Below are 16,291 nucleotides of genomic sequence, written 5' to 3' on the forward strand. Positions count from 1 at the left end.
CGAGAAAGAAACGATCGAACCTCGTCGATTCGTTTAACTCTCACGGATGACGTTACACCTACCGAGTTTTAAACGATGAACTGGCCGAAGTCGCACAACTTTCCGTGACGGTGCTCTCGCAAACCGCGAAAGAGTGACTCACGCATGCGCGAGCCCGCTTTTATTGCGAGACCGGCCGTAGGTTCGCGAGTTACCGCGTTACGTCATCCTGCCTTCCTTTCTGCTTCGATGTTTGCTCTCCGCGACTGGATTACGTTCAAGGACTGTCTGCTATTCGAGACACGGTTTACTGCGCGCTCGAAAAACCCGAAACTGGTGGTCAGTCAACGAAACGGACGGTAGGCCATGTTGTTGCTGACGATTTAGGCTATGTTTTCAATGGCGACCGTGAACCAACGAGACCTTGGTTCGGCTGAATGTCGAACACTGCGAGTGATTTAATCACGGTTTTATATAGGGTGGACCAAGTAACATGATCATCTTGGAGTTATCATTAATTATTTACTGGAAAAACGATACGAAATTATTTAGTCGTGAAAATAACAACAGCTGATTTTTGCTAAGTTTATTATTACTAAAAATTACTGCTAAATTAACTTATATGAAACGAAAACGATAAAAGTGGTTTCATTAGGTGTACACATATACTATCATGTATACATATAGTGTGTGTTGTTTCAGATGTTAGGTATTTAATTTTCTTATTAGAGGAACAATGTTGCTTTTTGGAGTCTATGCAGTGTTATGGTGTCATGGGTAACCTAGTATAACGAGTCTGAGAGTATGTAACAAGGTAGTCTTGGGTGACTCATAATCGAGTCTGAGAATTTTAATTCCAAGTGGACACTGTTGTATTTTTGAATGTGTACAGCACCATGAAGTTGCGAATTGCTTAGAGAAACAACTCAATTGTATCTTCAGATAATATGTAATACTATGAAATTATGAACAGTTTACACTGAAAGTTAAATATCTTAATTATACAAGAATATTGTTGTATTTTTTGGATACTTGAGACATTATGGTATAGTAGATTGCTCAAAAGAATAACGCTGTTGTACTTTTTGAGAATATAATATATGACTATGGAATTATGAATGACTTATAACCAAATTTAGATATTTTAATATCGGAATGAGATTGCTGATCAGTCGTGGTTGATTAACTCGATTACTGCAATATGCTAATTAAATTTCTTCCGAAACTTGTTCTTCCTCAAAGAAGATTTATGATCGTTTCATCGAACAGTTTGCTTCCTGTCCTTAAATAAAATTTATTACCGAATTTAAATCGTATCGTTAAATCACATCAACCCTTTGACTGTTACGCAACTTCGCGATCAAACTGTACATAAATAATGGCACCGCCACGCCACGGAAAGTTACGTAACCTAACAATTCAAATTGTTCCCGTGCAATTAGACTTTATAGCAGCCATTCGGAGTACCGAAGCGTATTCAAATAACGAGGCGAACAGGCAGACGGAAAATGAATCGGTAAACCGTGAAGAGGAACTTTCCTTCTTCGCGAATTTTTTGCAGACTGTCTAAGATCCATTGGTAAACGGCATGCACCAGGAAACGTGGAATTCTCAGTTGTATAACGACAGGAATCGCGATTCACTTTCCTCGGAAATGCAATGGCGCAGGCTGCTACTATTTGTTACGAGGGACGTTCGAAATCGAATCAGGGATTCACTATCGGTGTGAAAATTTTTCGCGAATTAAAGTATTTTCTTTTAATATTTCGATAATCGACCAATCTTTGTAAAAAACCTTTTTTTTCATCTATATTTATTTCCATTTTGGAAAATTATTTTTCGCGCAGGATTTCATTCCTCAAATTTGAATTATAGTATATATATTATCTTATAAAAGTACGAAATTGTGGTCTATGAATTATTATTATCGTTCCAATAATTTTGGAAATTTGTTATATTACTATAATAAGCAAGTAATCATTTCATACTCGTAAGATATTTTTCCTGATAAGTTTTGTCTAATTTTGCTTATCATTGTATCTTTTTCAACCATTTTCATTATATGTTCAATTTTGTATATATATTATTATATATATTATGTATATATATTATTATAATATTGATGATTATTGGTATTAATGTATGAAGCTACTGAAATATAAATAAAATTATTCATAAATGATTCGTAAATAATAGTATTTATATATAACGTCTGTAAGTAATATTACATTCCAGCTGCTTCGAATTTATACACGAATATATACAAAATTAAACATATAATGAAAATGGTTGAAAAAGATACAATGATAAGCAAAATTAGACAAAAGTTATATATATACTGTAACTCAAGTTTGAGGGGTAAAATCCTGCGCCAAAAATCATTTTCCAAAATGGAAATAATTATAAATAGAAAAGAAGGCTATTTAGAAGGGTTGGCCGATTGTCGAAATATTGAAAGAAAATACATATAGAAAACATAATACATAATACATAAAGAAAATATATATATACTATAACTCAAGTTTGAGGGATAAAATCCTGCGCCAAAAATCCCACGTGACTACAATACCTGTTGCCCTATGGCTGTGCCGAGAAAGAAGTGTCCCTGGTGTTATGGCGGCAGCAACTGCTCAGCGTTATGGCCATTTCACACGTGTCGCGGAAAGCCCCTTTTACGCGCGGTGACTTCGACGCGTGGATTCGCGTGATCCGGCGCACTTGCATGCCGAATACCAGTTTGCGCTCGCGGGTCTTCGTTTAAGACGGAATTTACGATCGAGTTCTTCGCGTTGACCTTTAATACCTATAATACAGAAATGAGGTAGAAACGCTGCGAAGGGTTTAGTGACCTCTGCGATGTTTTAGTATTTACTGTCTGGATTTTCATTGGCTATTGGATTCAATGCACTCGTGTATTCTATTGTTATAATTTATTTAAATTCGAGGCAACTCGTGAATATATTTTGGTTGATTCATTGCTATTTTAGCTTCAGGAAATTTTTCTAGAATTAGATATACCGTATGAAAGCGTGCATAATTTTGTCGTAGAAATTTCATCATGAAAATATCGTTCATAGTATACTTTATATGCATACTTTATCCTAGATGCGGGGAGATTGATGATCATTCTCAGTTTATATCTTCAATTTTACTGATTAATTTTTCTGATTAATATTAAACGTAAGAAATATGATACTGAATATTATATGCCATTTTATTTATTTTTTAAAAATTTAATTTTTAGAAAATGTCTAATAGAAACTAAAAAATTTTTAAATATTGTATAAGTGTAATATGTAAAAACGAAGAAAGTGAAAAGTCAACATCTATTATACATGAAAGAAAGTCTTTGAATACAAAATATTCCGTTTTATCTCCATTTATTTTTTCTAATGCTCATCAGATTCGAATGTTCTCTAAAATACTGTAATACGTTCAAAAGTTGTTCAGTCTTTTATTTAAGAATTATCTGAAGTCTTTTTAATGCAGATGTAATTAATATATTGTTACTATAGGATGTTCATAAATTCACGCAAGAGTGTGAAAGCGTGTAAAAGTGCGTAAAAGTTGTAAAAGGGTAAGAGTGTAAAGTATTGACAGCGAAGAAGCTGAGCAATATTTACAATTTAAAATTAAAAACCTGTGTTTTCGATCAAAATTACTTCTTAAACGAATTTTGGAACACCCATTATATCAAACTAAATTTTCTTTTTATTTAAACCAGATTAGAAAGTGGTGTTACTGTATTTAGCAAATAAGGAGAAGTATATACAAGAATATTTTCACTACAAATTATGTACCATCTTAAGCTATTACTCCTACAAGTAAGCTAATTACTCCTACAATTAGTCACTCATATATGCACCAGATTTATCTGATTAAATATACTTAATCTAAGATACTAACTCAACTTGAAAATCAACGTTATTACTATAAAAGACCATTCTATACGAATAATATGCATGAAAAGAAAAGAAAAGAAAAAAAGGCAGAAGGAAGCTAAAAATGATTAGAAACTAGAAATTATTAACTTTGATCTTTCTCAGACTACGGAAGTCATGTTTAGAAAATGGAGCCAAATTCAAAAATGAAAAAGGTACTGATTTAATTTTAATAACGTAAAACAGATGTAAGATGCAAATATCACTTGCAAAATTATTGTACTCATATCTCCAAATTATAAGTTTGTTTATACTACTGCATTTCAAATTTTTTATTTATTTATTTATTTATTTATTTAATAATAATTTACGGGTAGTAGAACCCATTAGTGTATAAACAGAAAATTGAAAAATACATCAGTTTGTTAGAGAGAAAAAGAATATAGGTTTCGTGTGATACAAATGTCGATATAGCCGATATAAATAATTTGCTTAGAGTTTTAAGATCTGGCTTTCAAACGAAGAGATATTATTGCCAAAAAATTGAAGGTTTGATGAGAAATTGTTTGCAAGAATGCATATTCTGTTGATAGGGTCTGCTGATTCAAGTCGTGCAGTATTATTTTATTTTAATATTTAGGTTAATTTATACCCAGAAAAAGGGTAAATATACATTCATAATTATGTAATATGTTTTCAATAATTATGCAAATATACTTTCACATAATTATTTCTTCCCAAATTATCAATTTTCTGGTATTATTATATTGAAAACTTCAATTAAAGAATTTGAAATAAAATCCTATCCTAAAATATACTTTTACAACGCAATCAATAAATTCCATTTCCGAACCTAAATTCGTTTCTTCCTTGATAACTTTGATTGAACACATGATTCATCATATCACTTTCTCCCGATTACCGTGCACCATCTTATCAAAAAATAACTCAAAACAATTTATCGTGCCCTTCCCTCTGCTAAAAAGTAAATCATCAACCCAGCAACATTGTTCGCCCACAAATTAAATCCGGTTCCAAAGAAAATACCCGAAATTTCATACCAGATTCCTGCACGTCGTTAAAGCCACGTAAGAAGATAATAACAGAGGAGAACATGGCACGGTGTGCAATCCCCGTATAATTCCCACACTGTTAAAGTCACACCAACTTGCAGATTCGAGGTTCACGAAATCAGTCCGAACCCTTCAATGATTGCTAATGTGCGAAGGAAAAAACGTGTCTGAAACGTAACTCGAAAGTTAAATTGGTAGCAAAAAGCTTATAATCAAACCACGAAACGATACTGAAACTCTAAAGGCCTATTTGGCCCTCTGAAAAAGATTTCCTGTCGATAAAAAGAAGATTGCTATACGTAGAACTCATTATGCTTTACACGTGCACGGACTTTCGTTAACACGTTGAGTGCGGTATACCGTACCATTTCTGGTGAATTATTTACCGATGAAGTATTATCTTATTTATTGGTGAAACAAATATCGTCAGCTTTATAGCAGAGAATCTTGAAACTTCTGCCCTTTAGATAAAAAATCGTTGACAGCAAATCATAATTTATGTTAAGTTAACCCATTTGCATCATGGCTCTACTTAAGGTGCCGTGTTCAGACAACAGCGACGTTCAACTGACGACTAACTCATAATGGCAGTTAAAAGGATTTTCGCAACAAAAGTAAAACTTGTTAAGAATATAATGAACCGATGTAGATGAAATGCTCACAAAAGGATCAAACGTGATTTGTGGCATATGAAGAATATTCAGTAACTGGTAATGGAAAAAGTCAGCTCGCGGATTATTCCGCGTTCGGTGATAGACGACAGCCGTAGCTCGCGGAATATTCCGCGTTCGGTGATAGTCGATAGTCGTAGCTCGCGGAATATTCCGCGTTCGGTGATAGACGACAGTCATAGCTCGCGGAATATTCCGCGTTCGGTGATAGACGACAGTCGTGGCTCGCGGAATATTCCGCGCTTGGATGCAAATGGGTTAAGTTTCACGACTTGAAACTCCTCTAGGTACATTTGCAAAATTTTTTCGACGTTGAGTGCGGCACCGATTTTGCTATACTTTTCGCTCAGGTGGCAGCCAATGAGCACTAGATGTCGAGCGTTCAAGTATACCGAAGAGTATGAACAGAGGATTACTTTGTTTCACTTTCTCGTTTGGACTGTGAAAACGGTACCAATGCACAAATATACAAATTATAAACAGAAGATAATGAGGTGGGGAATGCCACGAAAGTCAAGAAGGCGATCACCAAGATACGATCAATCAGAAAAAGCCATGGAAATTTAAGATTTACTTCAGCAAAGGGAATTTATTAGTTTTTACAATATATTAACCCTTTCGCGAAGAGTGTCGTATATATACGACAGTCACTTGATGCATGCCATCAGTTGACGTCGTATATATGTAGGATTGGAAGTGACTAGGGGGTTCGAGAGACTGTCCATAGTGTTTACAGTTGGAGCGAAGGTGACCGCGCGCGTGAGATAGAGCGAATGAGTATGACAGCTGAGTGCGATAGACGATGGTAAGATAGTTTATGAGGGTGGCGTGATCGGAGTGCCGCGACGATACCGGAGGTTGCGGGGAAAGAGGCATGAAAAGGAAAGAGAACTCGAGTACGAAAAAGGGACAGAGTGAATGGTATAAATAAGAGTGCGAGATCAGATCAGAGAAGAGACTGTGGCAGCGTGTCAATCAGCAAGTATATGAGAAGTCTAAGGAAGAACAAAGGAGCGTACCTCGCCTTGAAAAAGGAGGAATCTCTCTTGCTCATAACCGTTATTTTATTATAGGCTTATTTTATTCCGTTGAGAAGCCAGCAATGCTATCTTTAGTCAATCCACCCAAAATCCGATCCCACATACAGTGACTCACGAAAATATTCGGACACTTAGGTATGCCTAAATTCATCACTTAGTATCACAGACACTTGTACAAGGATCGTGTTCGTTATTTATTCTGTGGATAAGATGTTTATTTAAGTTGGCGAAACCATGTGTTTTATTTAATAAATTTATACGGATTTACTATAATAAATTATAAATAAAATAATACCCTATTTTCACGTCGCAAAAATATTCGGACACTTGACATAAATAACATTATATGACCCTAATTTATTTATATAAACACATTTTTTAATATTCTGTCGCATAGCCTCTTTGTTTCAATACATGCTTCAATCTGTTGGGCATATTAAGAAATGATTTCTTCCAAATAATTCGTACAGATAGCAGCACACTCTTCCAGCAACCTTTGTTTTAGTTCCTCTTTTGAGTTAATTGCTGTCTTTCGTATTCTGCGATCTAATTTATCCATAAATTTTCAATCTGATTGGGATCCAGCGATTGTGGTGCAGGATGAAGAACTTTCAGGCAACGATAAAGCAAGAATTCTTTGAACAATGCGTGCTTTATGTTTGGGATAGTTATCCTGATAAAACTTAAAATTGTTGCGAATTCTCATTTCTTCTGCACTATTTAATAAATTAATTTTCAGTAGGTGTAAGTGACAGTTTTTGTCCATGACGGTGTCAATAAAAACTAAATTGCCAATTCCTCTGGTCAAAATACAGCCCCAAACCATCACGCTGCCTCCGCCATGTTTTACGGTACCTCTCGTGTTTCGATGGTGGAACTCTTCATTCGCTTTCCGTCACACCATTCTTTTTCCGTCTGAATTATGGACGTTAATGGAATACAAGTTCATCCCGAAACAATTCGGAGAACTCTTAAGCAACACGGGTACAACGTATCTGCGATACGATGTGATTAATTCAGACATACCTTGGTGTCCGAATACTTTTGTGAGTCACTGTATATACGGCAATCATTTATTGGTTTACAGCGACAAATCATAATTATTTTATCGTTTTATTTCAATAGCGAACTCAAAATAAAGCTAGTACAGGCATTAGGTCACGCAGAAAATGGTGGCAAAGTATGGTGTTCAGTTGTGCCGTCGCGAAAGGCGACAAAGTATAGTCAGTTAATCGTGACGTCATGAAAAATGGCGAAGTATAGTACAGGTGCGTTATTGCAAAAGGATTAATTGCCATTAATAATTTAACCTTTGACAATGTCGATCTCACGCACCGATGTCGTCCAAACGAAAAGTTCGCTGTCAGTCCTTAGAATCCATACCGTCCAAACGAAAAGTCTATTGTCAGTCTTGACGTAGCACTCAACGTGTTAAAATCAGGATGAATTTCCTTCCGTGACATAGCGTGCCGATACATTTTTGACCCACTGTACGTCCCAAACAAGGTTTTCCTTTCACGAACGAAAAAGAAAGCCATGTTCGGGTTAATATGCCCCGAATAAGTGCTTCCTATTTAAAATTAAAATAGTTCACGGTTCTCGAGCGAATGCATAATGCATGGACGCTTTCCTTCGTCCAACTCGAGGAAGGATGGGCCCATCAGCGCCAGCTGGAATCTCCAGCGTCCTCGGTATCCGCGTGCGAGGTCAAATGCCGAGGGTAAGTTTTATTATGGTAATTAACTGCATGCTATGCTATCACAGTATCGTGCGGTCTAGAACTAGCCACGAGGCACGGTAGTTTCGCGTTCGACGCGTTTCCTCCTTTCTTCCATCGATTCTATAGCCGAACATTCGCGGGTGCTCGTGTCAACGACTAGCTAGGACAGTGATGGCGAACGCTTTGTGCTCTGAGTGTGTTAACCCTTTCAGACTCTCAGTCGCCATTTAATCAGATTTTAAAGATCGTTGTTAATTAACACTAGAACTACCGATCTTTAATGGGTACCTAACTATAACGTGCACAGATTATAGTAATTTCAGCCGTACGATGAATATGAGTGAATATATTGATTACAGTTCTTTCTTAATACGAGTTGATACCAATTTTATTCTTAAAGCAGGTGTATGTGCTCGGTGATTGCAAAAAGGAAAATTCTGGGACCATTTTGACTAGGTTGGTAATTCTAGTGTTAATATCTCGAATTTAAAATTGCCCAACGACGCGTGGAATATCGATGTAAAATGATTCTACGTCTTATAATTAATTTGCATTTCTTATTTACCGCTTTGAAAATATCACCGATTTATTACATATTTATGGCAGAAAGTCTTCGAATTACTATGTTTCTGTAACGAAAAGAAATCTAGCTTAACTCGAGTGCTATGTCACAGTTAAAAATATCTACAATTTTGCCTTATTCGTAGGTCTATTGAAAGAAAGAGATATATTTTTAATGTATTTATTTATTAAAAAGGTCAAAACAAATAATTTTGATTTGACGCTCATAGGTTTGCCGTCACTGAGCTAGTTTGCCTTTGCTCGTGAATCTTTTGGATCGAATCCAACAAATTGGATAAGTTGTACAAGGTGATAATGAAATATTTGTAGAAATTTTGTGACAATGGGTGTAGATATTAGTTAATATTATTTATAAATTTTATAGTTGCGAATTTTATTGATGTTGATGTTATTTTAATATCGTAAAATTCAAATTTGGAAATGGTATTAATTAATATTGAGCATTGCTGGTGATAATGTTTTTGGATGTAGTAAATTATTGTATAGTATGTTATGTATAGTGATACTATATTTTTAATATTTGGAAATAATACTGATATTGACGACTCTTGTTACTAATATTTTTGCAGATATTAGGTTATATGTGATATTAATATTAATTACTATATCGATGATAATTGCCAGCAATATTCTTAGGGATAGTGAATTATAGAAATAATATTTGAGAATAATAACGATTAATGACTATTGTTAGCACAATTTTCTGAAATATCAATCTCAATATCATATAAATATTTGGAAATAATAATATTGGTGATTATTGGTATTAATATTTCTGGAGATACTAAGTTATAAACAAAATTATTCATAAATGTTTATATATGACGTCTGTAAGTAATATTAATTAATAATTTCTATTGTGATATTAATAATATTAACACGAATATATTAATAACATTATAACAGACATGCTAATAAAAAAAAATTACGCGAAGTATTTAAGAGTGTTAACTTTTCGTTTCACCTTGTACTTTGATATATGATACATGAAAACATTTAGAAGGTTTCAAATTGGCTAATTTTTCCATCAATGCAACTGTATATTTTTGTATATATACATAAACGTAATGTATATTTCGACGAATTGAATCAATTACTAAACAAATGTTCAAAGTATTAATTTCTATTTTATAAATATTTCAAGAGGAATTGCCTGTTCTATTTTTATTTTTATATCTCAAATGTAATTCCAGTTGATCACAGTGAGATTATTAGCCTGTTTATCAAGAATTTCAAATAATTTGTTATTCCCTTTCTAAAAAAAAATATTTCAGACTCTCAGTCGCCATTTAATCAGATTTTAAAGATCGTTGTTAATTAACACTAGAACTACCGATCTTTAATGGGTACCTAACTATAACGTGCACAGATTATAGTAATTTCAGCCGTACGATGAATATGAGTGAATATATTGATTACAGTTCTTTCTTAATACGAGTTGATACCAATTTTATTCTTAAAGCAGGTGTATGTGCTCGGTGATTGCAAAAAGGAAAATTCTGGGACCATTTTGACTAGGTTGGTAATTCTAGTGTTAATATCTCGAATTTAAAATTGCCCAACGACGCGTGGAATATCGATGTAAAATGATTCTACGTCTTATAATTAATTTGCATTTCTTATTTACCGCTTTGAAAATATCACCGATTTATTACATATTTATGGCAGAAAGTCTTCGAATTACTATGTTTCTGTAACGAAAAGAAATCTAGCTTAACTCGAGTGCTATGTCACAGTTAAAAATATCCACAATTTTGCCTTATTCGTAGGTCTATTGAAAGAAAGAGATATATTTTTAATGTATTTATTTATTAAAAAGGTCAAAACAAATAATTTTGATTTGACGCTCATAGGTTTGCCGTCACTGAGCTAGTTTGCCTTTGCTCGTGAATCTTTTGGATCGAATCCAACAAATTGGATAAGTTGTACAAGGTGATAATGAAATATTTGTAGAAATTTTGTGACAATGGGTGTAGATATTAGTTAATATTATTTATAAATTTTATAGTTGCAAATTTTATTGATGTTGATGTTATTTTAATATCGTAAAATTCAAATTTGGAAATGGTATTAATTAATATTGAGCATTGCTGGTGATAATGTTTTTGGATGTAGTAAATTATTGTATAGTATGTTATGTATAGTGATACTATATTTTTAATATTTGGAAATAATACTGATATTGACGACTCTTGTTACTAATATTTTTGCAGATATTAGGTTATATGTGATATTAATATTAATTACTATATCGATGATAATTGCCAGCAATATTCTTAGGGATAGTGAATTATAGAAATAATATTTGAGAATAATAACGATTAATGACTATTGTTAGCACAATTTTCTGAAATATCAATCTCAATATCATATAAATATTTGGAAATAATAATATTGGTGATTATTGGTATTAATATTTCTGGAGATACTAAGTTATAAACAAAATTATTCATAAATGTTTATATATGACGTCTGTAAGTAATATTAATTAATAATTTCTATTGTGATATTAATAATATTAACACGAATATATTAATAACATTATAACAGACATGCTAATAAAAAAAAATTACGCGAAGTATTTAAGAGTGTTAACTTTTCGTTTCACCTTGTACTTTGATATATGATACATGAAAACATTTAGAAGGTTTCAAATTGGCTAATTTTTCCATCAATGCAACTGTATATTTTTGTATATATACATAAACGTAATGTATATTTCGACGAATTGAATCAATTACTAAACAAATGTTCAAAGTATTAATTTCTATTTTATAAATATTTCAAGAGGAATTGCCTGTTCTATTTTTATTTTTATATCTCAAATGTAATTCCAGTTGATCACAGTGAGATTATTAGCCTGTTTATCAAGAATTTCAAATAATTTGTTATTCCCTTTCTAAAAAAAAATGTTTGAAAAATTCAATAATTAGTATCTACAACGTCTAGATAGATAGTAGTTATTGAACATATCTGCGTTCTTCATGTATATTTCGTATAATAACATTTACTATAATAATAATTCCACAAATATTTCACGAAAATTACATAAAACCAAATATATTCTTATTCTCTGTTCATTCGTATTGTAAATGTTCAAAGCATTAATTTCTATTTTATAAATATTTCCAGAGAAATTTTCAGATCTCAAATGTAATTCCAGTTGATCACAGTGGGATTATTAGCCTAAATTTATCAAGAATTCCAAATGATTTGTTATTCCCTTTTTAAAAAAAAAAATTTGAAAAAATTTAATTGGTATCTACAATGTCTAGATAGATAGTAGTTACTGAACATATTTGCATTCTTCATGCATATTTCGTATAATAGCATTCACTATAATAATTCTCCCACAAATATTTCACGAAAATTACACAAAGCCATGTATTATATATCCTTATTCTCTGTTCATTCGTATTATTCACTATAATATTTCCTATAATGATTCTTCCATAAAATCCCCTATTCAAAAAAACAAAACAAAAATTAGCAATCTTAAAACCATCCTGATGTTTTCATAAATACGAAATACGTATATCGCGTATATCTGGACAGTAATCGCTATATATAACGATTAAGCGAGTAAGTACATGTCCTTTCATATCTCTACAAATCCCACGATAAACCGGTTAAAAAGTTAACAACGCGTAATTCTTAGCGATTACACGAAAAAATCGCGGGAGCAACACACGAACGAAAAACCGTCCGTGCCTCTCACCACTCACCTGAAAGAGGTTTAAAAAGGTGCATCATAAAGCCGGTTATACACGTGCAACGCGCACGTGGCCATTGCCGCTGCAGTCGGTGCACGTGTGTTTGTTCGCTTAACCCCTAGATGGCGGACCGCCGACGGCGATGACTGGGTCATTTCTGACACGGATGGATGTGCTTCCCGCACGGTTTCTGGACTACCATTGTGACCAGCCACGATAATTGTTTCACCAGTATTTAACACGTTAAGTGCCGAGCGCGTTTTGCTTGCCGTTCCACTCAGGCCCAGATTCGGCCGTCAAGTGGACCCACGGCGGCGGGCGAAGTGTTCGTAAAACTCGGAGATACTGTACCAATTGTTATAACAGGAATTCCCAAACGTTAGGTCCAAAGATGGCGAAGAATTTAACATCAAAAGTTAGCACCTTTTGGTCCTAGTCTGGGCCTGAAAGCCTAGAGCCGGTCCCCAGGGACCAACATGGCACTTAACGCGTCAATGTATTTTAACCCTTTCGCTACTACGGGTAACTACAGTCATCGGCTACGAGACGCCACCTACACACGACGAGTGACTATAGTCACAAAAATTGAGCCAAAAATTAAGACAAGTATTATCCTTCTGCTAAGCTCTCTTCGCAAAGAATTGCAAGCGCTATTGCGATAGTCGATTTTGCTTTTTCTATTTCTTTTTTTTTTTCTTCAAAAGACTTGGCCTCGAATGCTAAAAACTGCGTACACGTAATGCTTTCACCTTTGACATGGCGCTTCGTTCTACGAGAGAGACTTTATGGCAACGTCGTATCGAAAGGGTTAAAAATCTATTGCAATTTAATACTACTTGTAATAATTCCATTGGAATAAAATGCAGAGTAAAAGCAGGATAATTAACACTTAACATGTTAACTCATTTTACCCAATATTTCCTTTTCATTTGCGGTTATATATACATAGTGTCTCAGTATTTAATACCGAAATTGCATAAGTTATTCGTCACACGTAAATAATGGTAGATTTATGACAATGAATAGAAAGTCACAATGATCATCTATGATAAGGTAGATTTATCGTTTATTATTATCAAAAAGGTTTCAAGTCAGTTTTCATCAGTACTAGTAATAATTTTGTATTGACAACTTTGGACTTATATACTTACTTATGTCTGAATTAATTTCTTTGTTTGCGTTCAATGGTTATGTACCTTTAAAGTCTTCAGGTTTTCTTAAACATCGTATATATGATTGAAATTCATCAATTATAGGAATATAAAGGATAAAATTTAGTTTCCGATAATATATTATGTGGTATATGAGCCATTCACTGCACAAACTGATTAACTCCATAAAACGAAAAGTGGAGAAATGCAATGAAATAATGTATACTGTTTTTTAAAATTCCCTTTATAATTTAAATCGAAATAAATATCGTAGAAAGCATAAATACAAATGTAACTTTCGTCTAATTGTATATAAAATTTATAAGAAAAAATAGCCGAAAGGTAATCGTTGGTAATGTAACCATTTTTATGTTACTGGAAGAGTTAATCGATTTGGCAAGTGAAAAAAGTAATAAATTTAAATTTGACTAAATTTTACTTAAATTCTGATAAGACGGCACTAAAAAATTCACCGTTATCATTCATGGCTTGCTAGTGCATTTGAGTTGCATTATTGCAACGATTTACATTAGAGTACGGAGTTAATCAAAGTGACCTCTGAAATAAATTATTTATTATTCAGTGGCCAAAAAATTTTTGTCGTTTAATGGTGTTAATCTTAATTATCAGGGAAAGTTATTATAAATATAAAAAGTTATGACTATACCAAGTGCTTTGACACTTAAATTTAAGATTTTTCAAAAAGTGGAGTTAATCGATTTGTGCAGTGAACGGCTCATATGTAATATTGGATAGTACAAAATATAGTACTGATCTATAGACATGTCTTAAAATTTGAAATGATCATTTTCAGTATTTCCTATAAGAGTAATCAGATAGCAAATAGTAAGACGTTTATTATATTTAAAAAAGAAATGTCAAATTGAATCATGTTCGTATGAATTCTTTTTTATTTTAAAAATTTGTTAGATTAATTTTTAAAATAGGTATTATATATTACGAGACACTTTGTATATATACATAAGTCGAATTTCATTTCTTTATAGAAAAATACATAATTGTAATTACTTTCATTTCGAAAATATATTAAATTCATCACAATTATCGTGCCTTCGTTGCAAAATCAAGAAATGATACAGAAACTACGAAGATCATAAAATTGATAAAACTATAATAACTAGAGTTTACGATATTACTAAATATACAATTTGTAATAATTACATCATTGCAAGACAATTATTATATCGGGTTGTTCGGAAAGTAATTTCGTTCTTTTCGGTGAAAATGAAAGAGGATTTTTTTGTAGTGTATAAATATTTTATGGAATTAAATATTCGTCATTTTGGTCCAATATCTTTTGCCATCTTTCTGGCAAAATCAAAGAAATTTTGTCAGAAACGAGTCTTATTATATTAGCTGTCAAGGTATTATATATAATGACAATGCAGTTTAAGTGAGAAGTTGGTTGTGAAGAAATACAATTAACCCTTTGCACTCGACGATATTTTTGTTACAGGAAAATAGTATATTCAAAGACTTTCGATAATTTTAAAACGGTGAATAAGAAATCGTATGCACATTAAGACGTAGAATTATTTTGCTTCAATATCCCACGCATTGTTGGGTAATTGTAAATTTGATATATTAACCCTTTGCACTTCATTCACCATTTCATAAAATTTGGAAGATCGATATTAATTAATGTATCAAATTTAATGTAATGTAACGGAGTGCGAGGTATCGAAATCAAATAACTTTATAATTCTATTATTACACAATTCTTTATCTACTGCTAAAAAAGGAATCGTCAGTTTTTTAATAGAAAATTTTTGAATTTCTACTCTCCTCTAGCCAAAAAATCGTCGAGTACAAACGGTTAATTAATATCCATCTTTAGAATCTGATTATATGGCGACTGAGAGTCCCTGTGTTGGGAAGAAACGAAATTAGTTTCCAAACAACCTAATAATTTTAAACATCGTGCAAGCTACAAAATCAAAGAATTAAAGCTATAAAACTGTCAGGAAGCATATGTTACATACAAAAATACTAAGCTCTATATAATTACATCAAAACTATAATGAATAATAACAGAATTTACAAAATCTTCGAAACCTCGGGGTATCTCTGACTCTGATCAGTCTAACTCACTGAAAATTCGTTCTCACCAAAAATTCCTTGCACCTCGTTCGCGTACTTGCGAAATGACCCAATCAAAGCTCGCCGAGGGTTAAGCACTCTACATTGTACATTGGATAAAAATCGAGAAATGCGAAAAGGTGTCTTTATTTACCCGTGTTTCACGTTGTTCAGCGTCGGTGGCTTGAAGAGGTTGAACAGAGACTTGGTGGAGGCTGACAATCTATAATGAACGAAAATGCAAACGAAAACCATGCGGTGCAAAACAAAGAGATAGAGTTACGGAAACGAGCAAGTGTAAGAACAAATAATAAAATAGGGTTAAAAAGTAAAACAAAATAGAATAAAAAATGGTAATAGGAAGATCGTACGTGCTCTCTT

General features: G+C 32.9%; 1 protein-coding gene across 6 annotated transcripts in view; it reads right to left on the minus strand.

Moving 5' to 3' along the window:
- Positions 1 to 16,291, minus strand: part of LOC108550401 (echinoderm microtubule-associated protein-like 2) — a 122,476-nt gene that overhangs the window by 22,176 nt on the left and 84,009 nt on the right. For 4 of the 6 annotated variants that reach the window (XM_017904145.1, XM_017904143.1, XM_017904140.1 and 1 more), the window contains one exon: positions 16,065 to 16,133. The exons of the other annotated variants lie outside the window; for them this stretch is intronic. In XM_017904145.1, coding sequence (XP_017759634.1) covers positions 16,065 to 16,133 — 69 coding nt within the window. The remainder of the gene's footprint in view (positions 1 to 16,064; positions 16,134 to 16,291) is intronic. 6 annotated transcript variants of the gene reach the window in all.

This window comes from Eufriesea mexicana, unplaced genomic scaffold (assembly GCF_001483705.2).
Source record: "Eufriesea mexicana isolate 0111107269 unplaced genomic scaffold, ASM148370v2 scaffold2716, whole genome shotgun sequence".
NCBI lineage: Eukaryota > Metazoa > Arthropoda > Insecta > Hymenoptera > Apidae > Eufriesea > Eufriesea mexicana.